The sequence below is a fragment of the Microtus pennsylvanicus genome, chromosome 2 (assembly GCF_037038515.1).
Source record: "Microtus pennsylvanicus isolate mMicPen1 chromosome 2, mMicPen1.hap1, whole genome shotgun sequence".
Classification (NCBI taxonomy): Eukaryota; Metazoa; Chordata; class Mammalia; order Rodentia; family Cricetidae; genus Microtus; species Microtus pennsylvanicus.
The window spans coordinates 18,063,614-18,081,717 of record NC_134580.1 but is presented as its reverse complement, the minus strand read 5'-3'; the positions used below and the strand labels follow the sequence as shown (position 1 = coordinate 18,081,717).

The following is an 18,104-nucleotide window of genomic DNA, read 5'->3' as shown; positions in this document are numbered from 1 at the left end:
TTCCAGGGCCCTGAGACAACGGGAGCTCATGCAGGACCAGCTAGAGGGCTATCAGGTGATAAATGTGCTACAAAAGCTTCCTTTGCCAGAGAGATGGGCTAGAGAACAGATCCACTACAGGAGGCCATGGGAAAGACAAGCCTGTGCTGGATAAGGCAGGTGAGGCAGGAAATAAAGAAACCTCGGAGGATTCCCAGACGCTTGGGAGAGCAAAGAGTAGCAACTCTGCGGTCCAGAGTACCTGCTGCCCTTGCCCTCCATCCTCACTACCAGCTCATGGACTCTCCCGTATATACACGCGTGTTTTTACGCACTGGCCTCCAACAGACATTCACCCCATCATCCCCGGGAAACTTCTGCTTGTCCTGTGCTAAGTGTAAATGCAGATGTCCGTGTATGTCTGGACCTCCCTACTTCATCTTCATTTATAAGTGTACCTCTGACACCCATATTATAACTGACCTAATTACAGACGGGTCACCTTCCAACTGAGACCCAGATCTAGCCTAGGGCCAGCTTAGAGTAAGCAGGAATCCCAAGATGGGTAACGGGCAGAGTTAGTGTGGCTTAAGGACGGACAGGAGGTATAAGCAAGGCAGCTATGTGATTCGGGGCAAGTCATTCTCACTCTCCTTAAGTAAAATGAATAATTGTTTCCTTCCCCCTCCCCCACACGGTTACTGTAGATATTAAGTGAACCCGTGTGCATACAGCACCTCATGTCTGGCCTGTCCTTGGCCTGGCAGGAGTTTACTCTGATGCCCAACAGACACTGGGAGTGGTGGATGGATGGGTCAGCATGGCAAGGAGACCAGATGCCTGAGAAACACACAGTGAGCTGGGTTTGTCAGAGATTCTGACCTGAGATTAGAAGCAGCAGGCAAGCGTGGAGGGTGGTGGTGGGCAGGGAATGATGACGGACAGAAGAAAAGGAGGCTGAGGCACAGCCCTTAGTTGGCCTACTGTCTGGATATGCTGACCAAACGCATACAAGAAAGGAAGGGAGGGCAAGAAACTCGCTCCCACAAGGAGTCTCTCAGAGCAGGGTGCAAAGAAATGAATGCCAACCGAAGTCAGCGAAGGGGAGGCTAACAGTATCTGCCTGGAGGGATGCCCTGAGGCTGCTGGTGACCTCAGTGAGAGGCGACCCTAGTGGAAGCAGCTTCAATTTGGCTGTGCAGAGACCCTGCTGCTTCCAATTTATGAGCATATGGGGACAAGAGAGCAGTAACAGGTGACCTTTTGGGTCTGACCATGAAGGGACAGGGAGAGGATGCTACCTGGAGAGATGAAGTAGGTTCAAGGAAAGAGTAATTATAGAATAAAAACCTGGGCCTGCACTCTGGCTGACAGGACAGGAAATAGCTGTCCGGGTGGCAGCTGTTATCTGTGTAAGGCGGGAGTGAAGGACAGGAAGAAAAGGACTAAGGGGTGCCCAGGAATGGAGAGAAGCAGACTGGAAAAAGAACCTCAAGGGTGTCTTCCCACGGCACGTCTGGGTGGGAGAACAAACTCAGATCCATAAACAAAATGGCATCCTTGAACTCCGCAGAGAGAGATGGGGTCCTCCAACCCTTGAAGCTGCCCACCCCAGCCCAGCCATCCCAACCCCAAGCGGTCCCTCAGCCCAGCCATACCTACAGATTTGGTCCGTGGAATCCCCTTCCGCAGAGAGCCCGGCAGCTTCTCTGGGCCTGGGAGGCCCTGGCGCTCAAACAATGACTGTGGGGTCAGGGAGGAACATGGAAGTTCCAGGGCTCTGGAGCACCCAGTTCTCCATCCAGCCCCACCCATCCTAAGCTAGACTAGACACCCACACACCAGATACCCCAAAGGCACTGGTGCCCACGCTCACTTGAGGCCTTCGTTGTATGGATGGTGAAATGAACACAGAATTACAGGCCCTGGGCATCAAACACAGAATTACAGGCCCTGGGCATCATCTGAATAAAGAGGGAGGAACAGTCCACAGTGCCATGTGGGCTATGGATGCCTTCCAAACAGGCATATGCCGTGCCATAGACTCAGTAGAGTTGTGGACCTTAGTAGTCCCAGGGTGACACCGAATCTGACTGAGGTCAGAGGCACTAAAAGCTGCAACCATAGAAGCGAGCTGAACTACATGCTACATTCTACAGACTGAGACGATCCCACGTGTCTCCCAGAGGGGCCATGGAGAGCTCTGCCTCCTCTGGAGAAGGGAGCCAAATAAAGAACTCTTACCTCAAAAGCGAGGCGCATGACCCTCTGATCCCCAGGCCCTGGACCTGACCATCCCAGAGCCCTGGCCCAAGGCTGGCTTACGCTGATCTCGGCAGGGGTAATCCTCCGACTGGTGGGCCGCTGCTTGACAGTGGCTGCCCTGGAGTCGGCATCTGCAATGTCTGGCCTCAGGGTCGGCTCCGCAGCAACTGCCAGGATCTCATCCAACTTTTCTGCACAACCAAAGAGATGCAACCTCAGCCCCAGAGGCACCTTGGCCTCACCGCCACACCCACCAATGCCAGCCCCATGGCACTAATGAGTCCATGAACCCTGCCCTCCCCTAGGTCTCTCACGACCTGAAGCCCTAGATCTTAGATCCTATCAGTGCCCCCTCAGACCTCAGGACCCAGTTCCTGAACCAGACAAAGTCTGTCCTTAAGGAGACCCAGGGTATCTTTGTGACCACTTGGCGTGACCACAATGACCGGCCATAAGGAGACCAGACTCAGAGACAGACCACTTAGATGAATTCCCTTGGTCTTTCACCTCTCCCTTTTGCCCACTGTCTTTTCTTGGCACAAGGCCTATCCACTCCCCACAGGAAGCTACTTCTAGTGGGACCATGGCCCCAGGGACAGATATTAACGTTAAAGCAAGAGGTGCCGAGTGAGTGATTCAGCTGATAACCAAGGGAGGAACAGACCAATAGGAAGTTTCTCCTAAGAACTAAACCTGAGCTAGGGATCTAAGAGTAGTTTGATACAAAACAGGAGGCCACAGCTCCTTCCTCCTTGCCCACACAGAAGGATTGCTTCAGTAGGATGGCAGCTGAGGAAAGAGGAGAAGTAGGTGGGCCGTCGAAAGGACTCTCCTCACGGAGAGCCTACCCACCCAAACTCCTCAGACTTCAGCTCCATTTAAGGCTGATGCCTCAGAAAGGCTTGGTTCAGAGACACCGGGCGGCCTCAGGCATATTCTTGTCATATCCGTTATGAAATGAAAAGCTCTGTGTAGTCAAATTTTATTAAAGCAACCTTTTTTAAAAAAAAATGGGACTTTGGGGGCTGTGGAGACAGCTCAGCAAGTCAAGTGCTTGCTACCTAAGCACTAAGGCCTGAGTTCAGATCCTCAGCACCCACGTCAAAGCTGAGCCTGGGAGTGCACGCCTGTAACCTCAGAGCCAGGAGGAGAGACACATAGGTCTGCTCCCGCTGTCAACCCGACACAGAATTCGGAAGCACCCAGGAGACGTGCCTCCAGACACACCTGTGAGGGATTCTTGACTCTGTTAACTGATGTGGGAAGGCCCATCCTAAAATGAGTAGCACCATTTCCTGAGCTTGGGTCCCAAACTGCTTAAAAATCTGGAGCAAAAGCTGGGCGGTGGTGGCACACACCTTTAAATCCCAGCAATCAGGAGGCAGAGGCAGGTGGATCTCTGTGAGTTCAAGGCCAGCCTGGTCTACAGTGAGTTCCAGGACAGGCTCCAAAGCTACAGAGAAACTCCATTCAAAAAGGGGGGGGGGGGGCAGGGACCAGCTTAGGAAGAATATTCATCATTCTCCTCTCAACTAGGGATGGAAAAGGTCTCAAACTAGAAGCCAAATAAATCCTTCCTTCCTCAAGCATTTTATTTCACAGTACTTTATCCTCCCAGCAGGGAACGTGGTTGAACAATCCCTGTAATCCCATTCTTTTGAGAGACTGAAGCAAGTTACAAGTCTGAGATCAGACTAAACCACAAGAGAAAAACATTTCAGCAGGAGGAAGGGGTTTCTGACGGCTGTCTGAGATATGGCTATGTAATTCCTACCCAGAGTCCCTCAGGGCCAGTGTCCAGGTGCACACTGGAGGCTGGGGCGCTGCTTTATGTATCTGTCCTCACTCAGCGCCCTCAGGCTCCACCTGTCTCCAGACCATATTCAGCTCTTGAAGGCCAAGCCTGGTAGTGCATGCCTATAACCTCGGCACTAGGAAACAGAGGCATATAGGTCCCAGGGACTCAGTGGCCACCCAGTCTAGTCCCATCTTCAGGGGACACGTGTCCTAGACACCCTTCTACTCTCAAAGAACCTTTGCTGAAGAACTCAACTCCAAAGCCAGTCTGAACCTCCTATTCTTTCCAAACCTAAGCCCCAGCACCTACTGTTGCTATCTAACAAAATTAACTCCGAAGTTGGTCTTATTAAGTAGCATATTGAGACCCCCACCTTGCACACGGACTCTGTTCAGATGTATGCCCTCTGAGCCCCAGTGCCTTCACCTAATAAAACAATCAGAAACGGCACCTATGTGGCATAGGTCTAGGGGAGATTAGCACAAAGGAGCCTAAGCCACTTTAGCCAATGCAGACCATACGGACCAACGCAGATGCTGAAGACACAGTCAGGACATTTACCTTATCTTCATCGACAATTTGTGAGTTCCTCATAAAGAAAACACTCTGCCCCTCTGGAGCCCTGAACAACACAGCACTTGGCCAACAAAACATGCTCCCTCTGTAGAGAAGTGTGTAGGGGGCCCAAGCAAGGCTTCTGGTACCACCAGGTAACAGTATAGAGACCACAGATGCCAAAGTCCTCATTTGTCTTTGCAATGAAATGAGCTCTGATAGGCAGAATCACTACCCTGGCCAGGTCCTTGATGATATACAGTATTGCCAAGTTTTACATGACTGCCATAGTAACCACCTCAAGATGCTGCCATCGTCCTCCTGTTTCCCAGGAGCAAAACGATGCACACAGAGCACTCCCCTTATCACAGAGCCTTGCGGCCACACCATCCAGAAACTGCAGAAGTAAAGACATAAGGGGAATGAGAAGTCCATGACACCGTGGTGACGTGTCCTACCAAGGTACACTGTCAGCCGAGCCACGGATTAGAGAATGCGTGTCTCTTAACTAAAAAATCCAACAGAACCTGGTCCAAGAGATCCAAGCAGTCAGTGCACACACAGTTCTAACAAAGCAGTTGTTTAGGGTCATGCTGCAATAGTGCTGAGGCCCAGCAAGAACTGTTTCCAAGAGGGAGAATTTAGGAATTCTACATATGAAAAGTTGGACACTTTTTGCCAACATAAACCCACAACAAAATTAGAAAACTTAATCCTAAATTATTTTAGATTTTTTTTTTGGTTTTTCGAGACAGGGTTTCTCTGTAGTTGATATTTTAAAAATGAAATAGAACCCCTTAGGAACCAAGTATAGTTATTTCCACCAGCCTTTCAACCGGCCAGCCATGCGGGAAAGTACGTTGGGAACCCAAGCAGGGACGAAAAGAAGGGCCTACAGAAATGACAATCAGTCACTTCCCCCAGAGCTGGAAGAGGTGCATGGCCACAGCCTAGCATCACAGGAGCCCTACTATCAGGGAGCTAGAATGCAGATCTCAGCAAGAGGAGACTGGGGGTCAGTTGGGGGAATCTACGGATCATATGCTGAGAGCCAGAGAGTTCCCTTGCCCAGGCAAAGCCCAGTGCATCAGAAGTAAGCAGAGAAGGGATGCTGGATGCCCAAATCCACACACACCAGGTTATAAGCCTATCTGAGGCTGACTCCCATCCACTCAAGAGGCAGAGGAAGCAACAGAAGCTGGGGTAGATGTCCCCAGATGCTGGACCTCAGAACCCACTGAGGCCCTGGTGTCTCTGGCCCCACATGGACCCTGTGTCTCATGCAGCCATGCTGGACACACAAGTCATAGGAGAAGGAGCCTCAAAGTACACAGGGGTGGAACCTGAAGAGGGGATAAAGAAGTCAATAGACTGGGAGGTGGGGGGGTGGGCGGTGAGGGCTCTAAGCAAGGGAGTCCAGATCCCTTCTCAATGCCAACAGATTCAAACCCCTATTCTAAGGCAGCTCTGCTCTGGGCTCAATTCTATAACTCATCAGCATGAAGTTGGCCTAGGCAAAGAAAGGAACAAAAGATATAGCACAAGGCATAGCCTAATACACTCATAGTACCATTCCAACACAGCCTAGGCACCTGGCTGCCCTGAGTTCCATACCCTGACCCTCACAAACCATCCCCTCCCCACTCTGGGTCATGTTATTTGCAAGAGCCCCCACCAGGAATTCTCCGACCTTCTCCCCACCATACTATCTCCATAGATCACATCCCCGAGCTCACCTGAACCCACAAGGACTATGGTTGTACCCCCTATTAATCCCAATGATACCCCTGGGAACTCCCCATCCATTCTTCCAAGGACCTTCACTTCATCCCCACCAAATCCCCAGGCAGGAACAAGACCACTCTGATTTGGACTGGAGCCTCATCACACGTCAGTACCCTTCGGCAGGGGCAGGCAAGCCAGGCCTAAAAACATAGCAGGAGACTTACCCCCTTTTCTTCTCCGAATGGAAGCTTGGAATTGAGAAACAGGGCAAAGGGAGTAAGAGGAAGGCTGTTTTCCATGGTACCTAGACCATTTGCACAATGGTTTTCCCACCCCGTTCTCCCCACCCCCACCTCCCAACAACCAGGCCTTCGTGGGTCTGTCCCCATCTATAACCTCCTTCTTAGGCCAGGAGCACAAGCCTACCAATGCTCTAAAACTCTAGAAGAGAACAAGCAAAAGCAAGAATTCACACTGTGTGTCCATGCACACTCATACACATGCACATGTGCACATGCACACACAAAGATGTGCACAATAAAGCCAAATGTGTGTTCAGAATGAAGATTCGGAACTATATAAAACAAAGCTCAGAGTCTGCGATAGTCAGTTAAAGTGGTCACCTATGAGCACTCTGTACTGAGACTTCGGCTGTGTTTTGCTTTTGCGGTACTGCAGGTGGAACTCATGGCCCTGAGCATGCTGGGCAAGCACTCCGCTACTGACACCTCCATATTCCAAAGCAGGCCGCTAGCAACAAGCAGATGTGAGCAGCAAAGCGCACAGTAAAGACATCTTCTCTAGGCTAACGCAGTAGCAGGGACCTACCCTGACTTCATCACAAAAGAAAGACCCAGAAATTAAAGGGTAGTCTTAATTTCCCCTAAATAAATGAACAGGAACAGTCTGCTTACGCGAGGGCCCAGACACGGGTCCCCATTAGCCCGTGTCCGATTCATGCTGAGCAAATATGTACAAGGTAGAGTCCCAGGCTAGAATGAGAGTGGAGCATGGGATTATCTATGCCTCGATCCTCCCCCACCCCCGACTAATATGAACAACCCTCTCTTTCTGAGACAGGATTCTGCTACGCAGGCCAGCTTGACCTTAAACTCTGTAGCCCACACAGGCCTGGAACTCGCAGAAATCCTCCCGCCTCAACCTCCTGAGTGATAGGGATGTGCCGCACCACAGAGCTCTCCCACTGGTGTCTGCCAGCCACCACCAGTTTCCTTTTATTTAATTCATTTACTTAATTCTGGATCAGCCTCTGCTCGCTCCATTCGTTCCCGGGGAACTCACCCCTCTTCTTCCTCCTGCGTTGCCTTGCCTCACCCTCTACAGGGCATGAGCCTCCACCTCTGCACCCACATCCCCCTCACCTCACACTGATAAACATGACTCCTAAAGGGACGCATCGGGGAGTGGCGGGACAGACATGCTTATAACCGTGCTGACTCAGCAGTCCTATTTAAAACCACAAACAAAGCCAGGCCTGGTCGTGTATGCCCGTAATCCCAGAACTCAGGAGGCATGGCCAACCAACAGCAGCCTCGGTTACAGAAAGAAAGAACACCGGATTGTGGGCTGTTCTGTTGGGTACTTGGAGAACTCTATGTTGGTTGGCCTGGTTTCTTCATTATCAGGCATGCCCAGAAGGACCAGATTACCTCCTAAGATAAGTGTCTTTGTGGCAGAGCTGCTCACTGGGCCCCTGACTGTTGGGTCTTTCTCTAAACCTGGTTCCAGTTTCAATAACTCTGATCCTGGGCCCAGAAGTGGCAGTAGGCAGAGGCTCCTGCTGAATGACCTCCATACCTCTTCCAGACTCTACTCAGAAATATGCTACCCTGCTCCTCTGGCCCACCAAGGTCTGTAATAACAGGAGTGACCCTCTCCAGAGGCTTCCAGGACAGAGGGGAAGACTGGACTCTTCTGCTCCCATTTCTACAGGCAAAAGCCGTAGCCAAATGGAGCTCTTCCACTCTCGGTTCCTGGAGGACAGCTTCTAGCAGGAGACTCCAGGACCAGGCATAAATGTCCAGTCAGGCCCAGCGGTCTACTTACACTAGTGTACTGACCCATGTCATGGGTCTGCTCTCTTACTATCTGCACCCCACTTTTCACCATCTTCTTTCTACCTTCTATCATAACTGATGAAGTCAGAAAGCAAGCCACCACTCACGGCTAAGCCAACTGGCTCCCTCTACTGGCCCGGGTAACATCTTTCTGCTTTCCTATGGTATTCTAAAGTTTGACTCTGACAGATGATGTTTATTTGTGACATATTTCTTCAGAATGGAGTCTCACATTTCCGTTAACTTTTGGGGAATCCTTAGCCCTTCTATTATTTTCCTCTGGAATTCCTATCACGTGGATGTTGGGGTCTCCTCACCTGTCCTCATGGCTCCTGACTGGTTATTGATGCTCCACCTCACCTGCTTCCTAAGCTGATTCCGGGCAGGCTCTGCCTGATCTTCTTACTCACTGCTATGTTTTTTAGGGAGTCCTGGATCCTGTGTAACCGAGCTGCAGACCCTTCTCATCTGTGCCTGTTTGTTTGCTTGTTGCAATAAGTTAAGGATTCCCAAACATGCTATTATTATTGTTCCTCTTACCCTGTTAATTTCATCGATTCTGTTGGTTTTCTTGCCTTTATAGTAATTTAAACCTCTCATACTCTTATCTCTAGTTCTTTTTAAATTTTTTTTTTAGATTTTTCTATTTTGAATGTATGTATGTATATATGTGTGTGCAACACATTCATGCCTGGTGCCCCCTCCCTGCCCAGGGGTCAGATGGGCTGGATCCATGAGAACTGGAGTCATGAGCCACCACGTGGGTGTTGGGAACCAAACCAGGGTCCTCTGCAAGAGCCACAAGCGCTCTAAGTGCCGAGCCATCACTCCAGCCCCTCCAGTTCATCTTCGCTAACCCCAGTGCCTATGGCTGTCTCCGGCTTTCCCAAGTCTACAGCACATCTTCTAGCCTTGTTGAGAACCTCTATCAGGAGTTGGAAGCGCCAATTTCCCACTCCTCTGGCTTTGATTTCTTGCTTTACTCCTGAAGCAAGAGAACCCCTCCTCCTTTACACTGTCTGTAGTTTTTATTTATTTCATTCAGAGTTTTATCATGGGGAACCTTGGTCATGTCAGCCCATTCTATCTCTTGGTAAGTGTTTTCCAAACTTCAGTCAAGGCACCTGCTCAGAATGTGGCAGCTCAGCCTACAGCTGGGACATGGTCGGCCAAGACAGGGGTAGTTCTGGGAGCCAGGATTAAGGTTTCCTTTTATGCCTGAAGCCAGAGGAAAGTCTGGGATTGAGACTAGGCTCAAACCACAGAAGCAAAGACCGCTTCAACCTATCACATGTGTTGGAATACACCTACCATGAAACTGTTAACCAATAACCACCCACAATGAGGCTCTCAACAGCCAGAGATATTAGCACATGCCCACAACGACAATAAAAATCACACACATCAGCACATGCCTAGGATGAGACTGACAAACAGTCCTATGTGTCAAGATGTGAGCATGCATATAGGACATACCTATGACGAGGCTGGTAAATGTCACATGTCAGGACATGGCTGTAAATATGAGACATGTCCATGACAAGGTTAACTGGCATATGTGTCAAGATACGGTCACGCATATGAAACATGCCCATGACAAGGCTGGTAACTGCTACACTTGTCAAGGTGTGGTGGTCATGTACATGGGGACAGGTCCGTGGTGAGCCTGGTTACATTGCAGTCATGTACATGAGCCTGGAAACTGCCATACGTGTGCACATGCATACAGGATGTGTTATACATATGGAACATGGCCAGGAGAAAGCTGGTAACTGTCATAGGCCAGGATGGGGTCATGTAGATCAGGACATGCCCACAATGAGGCTGTTTGTAGTACACCTGGGACTGTATCCATCAGAGTCTCACATACTTTGGTCCGCCCCCCCCACAGCCCGCCAGGCCCCATCCCCTCACTGTTAGAAGTGCTTACAATGCCTCTGTTAGGTCAGTAGACTCAATTGGCAGATAAGTGAACAGGTACCAACCGAGTAAAAGGAACACAAATAGGACCCAGCTCATGCCAGTCCGATCCAGGAGCAGACTCTAGGTTGCCCTACCACCGCTCTTTGCCAGCTAGGTTGAAATGCAAGAGCAAAGTCTTAGTGGAAAAAGCACAGAACCAGGGAAAGCACTCACACACATGCATGTGCATGCATGCGGGCATGCTACAGGGCCAGACCTTGTTCCCCAGCCATCTGTCCTGGTTGTCCCTGCCCAACTCCAGCTCCTCTTGCTGCCCCGAGTTCTCATCTCCTCACTTGCTTCCGCGTTCCTCACCACACAGGTACCCGGTTTCCCCATCCCTCCAGTCCGTACCCTAACTGCTGATCTGTCTGGCCAACCATCTGTTTGTTCTTCCTTCTGTCTCTACCTGGCCTGAGCCCCAGTTCGGCACCACGACCGTCCCGAACTGCCTGTGTCCACTCCACTTTGGCCAGCCCGCCGCAGACCATCCACCCACCGTCCACCCGCAATGCTCACCGAGTTCTTCGAGCTCAGCCGTCATGGACTTGGAGCGCAGGGTCAGCGTGGTGCTGGGGGCCCTCTTTGGGGGTGGTGGGGCTGCAAAGAAGAGGGAGGCCTTGGCCCTCCTGTCTAGCAGCAGGCGGCGCGGCGTGGCCAGGTGCAAGTGCCACTTGCGCTCCACTGCCTGGATTTCCTCGTACTCCCTTGAAGACGAGTCACACTGTGCCAAGATCTTGTTCAGGCTGCGGCTAGACGCGAACTTCTTCATGGCGTGAGGCGCTCAGGGAGCAGTGGAGCCAGGGCAGTTGGGCCCCCAGGGCCCTTAAGACTCCCAGGGCCGAGGCCTCAAATGGTAGTAAGAGTACCAGCAGACGTTAGGAGGCTGGCTGGTTCTGATCTGAGCATCCACCCTGCGGGCTCCAAGGCCCCAGTGAGTGGGCACCACCCATGGGGGGCTGGGTGGATCTCCTGCCAGACTACCTCCTGCTGCCTAAAGCACCCCCAGGCCCAGGTACCACTGCTCTTTATGAGACCAGTGCGGCCAGGCAAGCCACACACCTGGGCCGGGCCAGCGGTAAAGCCTCTTAGGCCCAGGCTGTGCCGCGTCTTTGGCGTCGGCGCGGGGAGAAGACGCTTTTCCTCTTCCCTCAGGTGCCGCCTCCCCCTTCCCTGCACAATAAGCAGCAGCAGCAGCAGCGTCAACCTCACAGTTGCCATGACAACCCGGCCTCCAGGCAGCTGCTGGCGTTGGGAAGGAGGGCTCTGCCACACCAGGGCTGGGGGATTCACAGAAGAGGAGGACAGGGATCTGAGGCGGGGGAATCAAGGACCAGGGTCAGAGGCCTGGTCATGAGGGTCAGGTTATCTATCTGACATCAAGGACCCGTGCAGCAAATGAGGGCATCTCATGTCATCTCAGGCAGAAATGGGATGTCAGCAATGTGGGATCAGAGGAGGGGAGAGGAATGTGGGCCTGAAGTTAAAGGGCCAGGGCCAAGTGCCAGGGGCAAGACCCGACAGACAGCCGTCTGAACTCACCTCTGCGCCGAGCACCATCCTCTTCAGGTTTCCTGGTCACGGACACGACTTTCATGACCAGGCGGTTGCCGCCCTGACGGATGAGACCCACTACTTGCTTGTGCCCCACCTTCACGACGTTGACTCCATTCACCTGGGACAGATAAGCAGCTAGGCAGTGTGTCTGAGTGCCACCCACCTCAGAGCTCAGGAGCTAGGAGCCCTCTCCCCTCCTGCCGGGCAAGGACAGGTAGGGGTCTCACCTCGATGAGAAAGTCCCCAGTTCGAAGCCCGGCCCTCCAGGCCACACCTTCCACATCTACAGACTCCAGGTACTGGAGCGCAGGGAAGGCGGGTGTGGGTGTGAATTCCTCAATGGGGGTCTCTGCTGCAGGGAGAGGAAGAGAAAAGGCATTCACAAGCACAGCTCGTGACAGCTCAACAGAGCAACCTCGGCCAGCACGGGGCACCTGACTACTCGTGCACAGAAACCCGGGGTGGGGTGGGCAGAAACCTGGGGTGGGGTGGGCAGCAGATGGGGATACCCAAACCAGTGTACATCCCTCTGTGAAGCCCCCTATTTACCCTCCCCAAATAGATCTCTACTCTGTTAGACTCCCCACAACTGAATGGGAAGCAACAGAGAGGGACCCGCGGCCTTGTCCTGGGACATTCCAAATCAAGACATACAACCATGGGGCGCGGGTGGGGGGGCTTAAAAAGGGGGAGAAAAGGGCAGGGCATAGAAGACATCACCAGCAATGCAGTACCCTCCTCATGAAATCCACACCCATTACCTTTGGCTCCCCGGAGAACGAAGCCAAAACCCTCATGGTCCCGTTTTTGCAGGATAGCCACCTTGTCATCAATGACATAATCACTGACAGAGGAAAGCAAGGTTGAGTGAGGGGAGTCTGGAGGGAGCCTAGCAGAGAGGCCGACCCTACGGGGTCCCACACGCACCGTCAACTTAGAACAAGAAAAACAGAGGTAGCTAGCCACCCACTCCTCGCCCACCTCCCACGTCCATACACCCCAACTTCCCCTTTCATAGGATATACTAGGTCCAGCTAGTGTCCCCATGTGTCCACACCCCTGCCAATACCTGTGTGAAGTGAGGCTGTCATAGGAACCCACAGTGTAGTGACGGAAGAGACGTTTTGTCCGGTCTTCTCGGGTTTCTGGAGGGAGCAGCAAGGGCCAAGAAATGATCATGGCTTCTACCTAGCTGAATCTCCCCAAACTGCACTGATCAGTCTGTGTCCCCATACGCCCCGATGCAGAGGTGCAACGGGGAGCGGAGGAGGGCAAATACTGGGGCTCAAGGACCAAAAGTCCTGAGGTCGGAAGGTTCAGATAATCATACAGGGAATTCTGGCCTCTGGGAGCTGGGTCCAAGAAGAAAGCAGCCCCCCACCCAATCCCTTACTTAACATGCGGCTAGACACAGAAAACCATACAAGGCCAGACTGGTCCAGTCAGCAAGTCGTATACTGAGAGGACATGTATGTGAACCTCACGGTAAAGTATGAATGCTGTGTTGGTGCTTGTGTGTCTGGGACCCATTCACGTTGTCCAAGTGAGAGCCATATCTGTTATGTGGACATGACTCCAGTCATTAGTAACAAACACGGGTGTGTACAACCCACAGTGTATCCAAGTATGTGTCTAGGCTGTGAGCGTATGTGCACCAGTGTGCCCAGTAGTTTCCTCAAGGAATGAGAAAAGGGCTTACAAAAAGCTCTGCCCCTACCCTGACTTCACTGTATCCCAGTGAGCTATAGTAATATAATGATTAATAACTGCAACAGTAACTATGTTAATATCACCGTATCCCATAGGACTATATTAATAAATTCCAGAGAATATGTTAATATGTCCTTTGATCTCAAAGCTCTTCATAGACACCATGGAGTTGGTCAGCACACACCTCCCGCTGACCCTCACTCAGCCTTGCAATCAACAACCGATTCAAGGTTCAGAATGGCTCCTCTGGCTGCACCTGCAGTACCGCAGAAGGCCGCAAGATGGCACCACCACTGTTTTCAATTTCATCCTTCAGCACCTCCCTCCTTCAGTCCCTCTTGCTATAGCACCTCTCAAGACTCAATTTTTCACTTCAGCATCCATTCACTAAGCCTCTACTACATGCCAGGCACTGTTTACTCTAGAACAGAGCAAAGTCCCTGCCTTTGAGGAGTTAATAAGCTACCCTGAGAAATGGAATAAACAAGTAAGAACAGGAGAAACGCAAGCAGGAAAGGGGTGTGAAAATACAGTTCTAGGGACAGCGAAGGCCTCGGCAGAAAGAAGAGCTGAGCAGAGGTCCAGACAGCCGAGGGAGCAGCCTGCAGGGAGGAGGGTGAGGCGGCCAAGGAGAAGATCATGCACATGGCGTTAATCCGAAGCAGACAGGAACAGTGTGGAACCGATGCAGCAGGAGCAGAGGGAGGCGCACGGATAGAAAATGAGATCAGAGGGAACCTATGGGTTTCTCAGTTAGGTTCTCTATTGTCTGGGGTTTTAAAAAAAGAGTTGTGTTTGTTTTTACTTTATGTATTTCCCTGCATGTATATACGTGTACCACATATATGTCTGGGGCACTCAGAGGCCTGAAGAGGGAGCCAGATCCTCTAGATAGAATGTGGGTACTGGGTACCAGAGTCTTAGAGCACCCTGTTTTGAAATTTTTTCTTTCTGAGACAAGATCTCACTACATATAGCCTGAGCCTTGAACTCGGGGATATCTGTCTTAGTCTTCTGTGTGCTAGAGTTATAGGCATGAGCCTCCATACCCGGCAAAAACGTAAGAGTTTTTTATGACCTGGTTTCTCAGTAACTGTGAACTCCTTAAAGCAAAAGATGAGATGTAATTACTCCTGGGGTCCCAAGAGCTCAACACAGCACCTGGCATACAGCAGGTGGGACACAACCGGCCAGGTGAGTGGGTGACTGCATTGACACATGGACGAACGGATGGATGAGACATTTGCCAAGTGCGTACGACTGGATGGGTTGAGGAAGGCTTGAGGGGATGGATGGATGGATGGATGGATGGATGGATGGATGGATGGATGGATGGTGGATGGATGATAGATGGATGATGGATGGATGATGGATGGATGATGGATGGATGGATGATGATGGATGGATGATGGATGGATGATGGATGGATGGATGATGGATGGATGATGGATGGATGATGGATGATGGATGGATGGATGGATGATGGATGTATGGATGGATGGTGGATGGATGATGGATGGATGATGGATGGATGATGGATGATGGATGGATGGATGGATGATGGATGTATGGATGGATGGTGGATGGATGATGGATGGATGATGGATGGATGATGGATGGATGGTGGATGGATGATGGATGGATGGATGGATGGATGGATGGATGATGGATGGATGGATGATGGATGGATGGATGATGGATGGATGATGGATGGATGATGGATGGATGGTGGATGGATGGATGGATGATGGATGGATGATGGATGGATGATGGATGGATGGATGGATGGATGATGGATGGATGGATGGATGGTGGATGGATGATGATGGATGGATGATGGATGGATGATGGATGGATGATGATGGATGGATGGATGGATGGATGGATGATGGATGGATGATGGATGGATGGATGGTGGATGGATGGATGATGGATGGATGGATGGATGGTGGATGGATGGATGATGATGGATGGATGGATGGATGGATGATGGATGGATGATGATGGATGGTGGATGGATGGATGATGGATGGATGATGGATGGATGGATGATGGATGGATGGATGGTGGATGGATGATGGATGGATGGATGATGGATGGATGATGGATGGATGGATGGATGGATGGATGGATGATGGATGGATGATGGATAGATGATAGATAGATGGATGATGGATGGATGATGGATGGATGATGGATGGATGGATGATGGATGGATGATGGATGGATGGATGATGGATGGATGATGGATGATGGATGGATAGATGGATATGTGGGTGGAGAAAAGGGGGAGCTGAGGGCTGGATAGGTTGCTGGATAAGTAGGTGGACAGACAGATGAATCAATGAGCTAAAAGACAGAAGGACACAGACAGGAATAGAGCAATGATTGGGTGATCTTCATATCGGATGACACGGCTATCAAGAAAAGGACTGGTCCAGACTTCACTATGTGTGAGACTCTCAATACGTGAGCTGTTCTGCCTGAACCTCTCTTGACACAGCAGGAAAAGCCGGCTTGGAAGGGCCCGGGTTCGAATAGCCTGTTACATTCTAGCTGCATCAGCTTGCTTACTCCCTGCATTTGTCCCACTCTACGTGACAAGCACACCTTGCCACCCATCCCCAAGACCAGTGCAGGTAAAGCCTCACCCTCGCACAATCAGGCCCTGAAATTCCCATCTCCAGCACATCCTTCCTCAAGCTGACCCAGGCACACAGATGCTATGCTAGCTGAACCGTATCTGGGGGTCCTGCAGTGGACAGGAAGCCCCAGGTCCCACCAGCCTCACAGCAGCTCCTCTGCAGCCTGCATCCTTCTTTGTGACTTTGGCTGACCCCACTCACCCCTCTGCTGTGCCCTACCCAGATCTTACCCCTGACCCTAAGAGACAAGCACAGTGGAGCAGTCCTATCCTGGTCACTTTCTATCACACAGCCTCCTATTTTGCACATTTTCATCAACCAAACAAACTATTTATTATATAACACAAATTCATGTTCTGGTTTTATTAATCACACCCGGGAAAGCCAGCTGAAAGGAATATGCCCAGCACCAGCTCCCAAGTGGAACATTCTGGAAGGGAAAAGGCAGACAGCATGGGAAGGTATGTTAGGCCTCGAGATCCTTGCACTCGCTGGCCTCAGCATTTCCGGTTATAGAGCTGCAGGAGGCTGTCTCCTCTGCTCATGCCGACCTAACCTAGCACCTCAGCACCTGTCCTTGGTCCTTGGTCTTTAAAAGTCCCTCACTCCCACTCTGGTTCCTGAATTAGAGTTGGGGTGGGGGTGTTGGAAACAAGTTCCTGTTGGTAGGATGCCCTCTGCTCTCTGGCACAACTCGGCCTAAATCCGAGACAAGTTCTGCCCAGACCAGCAAGACGGGCACTGTAGTTGAGGTCAGAGGAAGGCTATCTACAACTGTTCCTACCCCCTCCCAGAAGGCAGCTATAGCAAGGCCCGCAAATGTGGCTCCCGTCCACTTAGGTACTCTTGAATCCCACTCCCGCAGGTCATCTGTGACAGCTGTGGCCCTGCTAAGGAGTCCTGTGCTTGCTAGAAAACTCCACTACTCCCCGTGTGGTCCTCTCCTTTCTCGGTGACCTTGACACTCCCTACTCTCCGATCTGCCTTGTCCAGATCTTGATCTTCACCCTAAAATATCTGCTCAGTCAGCTCCTACTACAAGATTACTCTTTATCTTGACCCCAAGAACAGGTCGCTAGGTTCATGCTCCCCTACTCCAGCTGTGCCATGCCTCACAAAGCTAACTGCTGGCATAGCAAAATAAAAGCTAAATTAAACATCCCTGTCCCTTGCGGTTAATGATGTCCCGGAAACATACTGACCACTGGCCCCACCTCCCAAGATTGCTAGGATACATACAGAACTTTATTCATATAAAAAATGCTAAAAATCATGTCTGGCACTGCTCAAATACAGAAGCTGGCAATGGGCATAGTTCTAAAACACTGTGTTGGATCCCTATAAACATGGGAGACCCACCTGCAAACTACCCAGAGAAGTCAGCCTAAACAACACCTCTGCTTTGAAGTCCTCTTTGACTTCCTCAGGCTAACTGGATCACCCACTCTCAACGGCCTATGCCCGGAGTGGGGCTGGGGGCAGGGGAGGACATGGGACAATACTTGCCATAGCCACAAAGAGCCAGCATAAGGTCCAGCTTGGAGAGAAACAAACAAACATCCGCCCCTCTTGAAGTCTGGCTCCAACGCTCCCTCCTGGAGCCACGGTTCTCAGAACCGTATCCCAATCCTTACGGGAAGGCACAAGACTAGCTCCTATTCAACAGGTGTGCAGACCCTCTCCTACCCCTTGTCCCTTTCTCTGTCCTGTTGGAACTAGGATCCAAACCCCAGAAATCATTTTCACCTGGATCCCACTCTGTCTACTCTCCACAGACTGTGAATAAGAGAAGCTACTCCCTCCCATACTCCCAGCCACTAGCAGAGAAAA

General features: G+C 51.1%; 1 protein-coding gene across 4 annotated transcripts in view; it reads right to left on the bottom strand.

Annotated features, from left to right (window-relative positions):
* The window catches only part of Shank3 (SH3 and multiple ankyrin repeat domains 3), a 60,529-nt gene that overhangs the window by 14,450 nt on the left and 27,975 nt on the right, over nucleotides 1–18,104 (bottom strand). For 3 of the 4 annotated variants that reach the window (XM_075960358.1, XM_075960360.1, XM_075960359.1), the window contains 8 exons: nucleotides 12,989–13,064; nucleotides 12,681–12,763; nucleotides 12,147–12,271; nucleotides 11,905–12,037; nucleotides 10,882–10,962; nucleotides 6,547–6,570; nucleotides 2,305–2,435; nucleotides 1,638–1,722 (listed from right to left, as the gene is read on the bottom strand). In XM_075960358.1, coding sequence (XP_075816473.1) covers nucleotides 1,638–1,722; nucleotides 2,305–2,435; nucleotides 6,547–6,570; nucleotides 10,882–10,962; nucleotides 11,905–12,037; nucleotides 12,147–12,271; nucleotides 12,681–12,763; nucleotides 12,989–13,064 — 738 coding nt within the window. The remainder of the gene's footprint in view (nucleotides 1–1,637; nucleotides 1,723–2,304; nucleotides 2,436–6,546; nucleotides 6,571–10,881; nucleotides 10,963–11,904; nucleotides 12,038–12,146; nucleotides 12,272–12,680; nucleotides 12,764–12,988; nucleotides 13,065–18,104) is intronic. The other variant, XM_075960357.1, reaches the window with a different exon arrangement.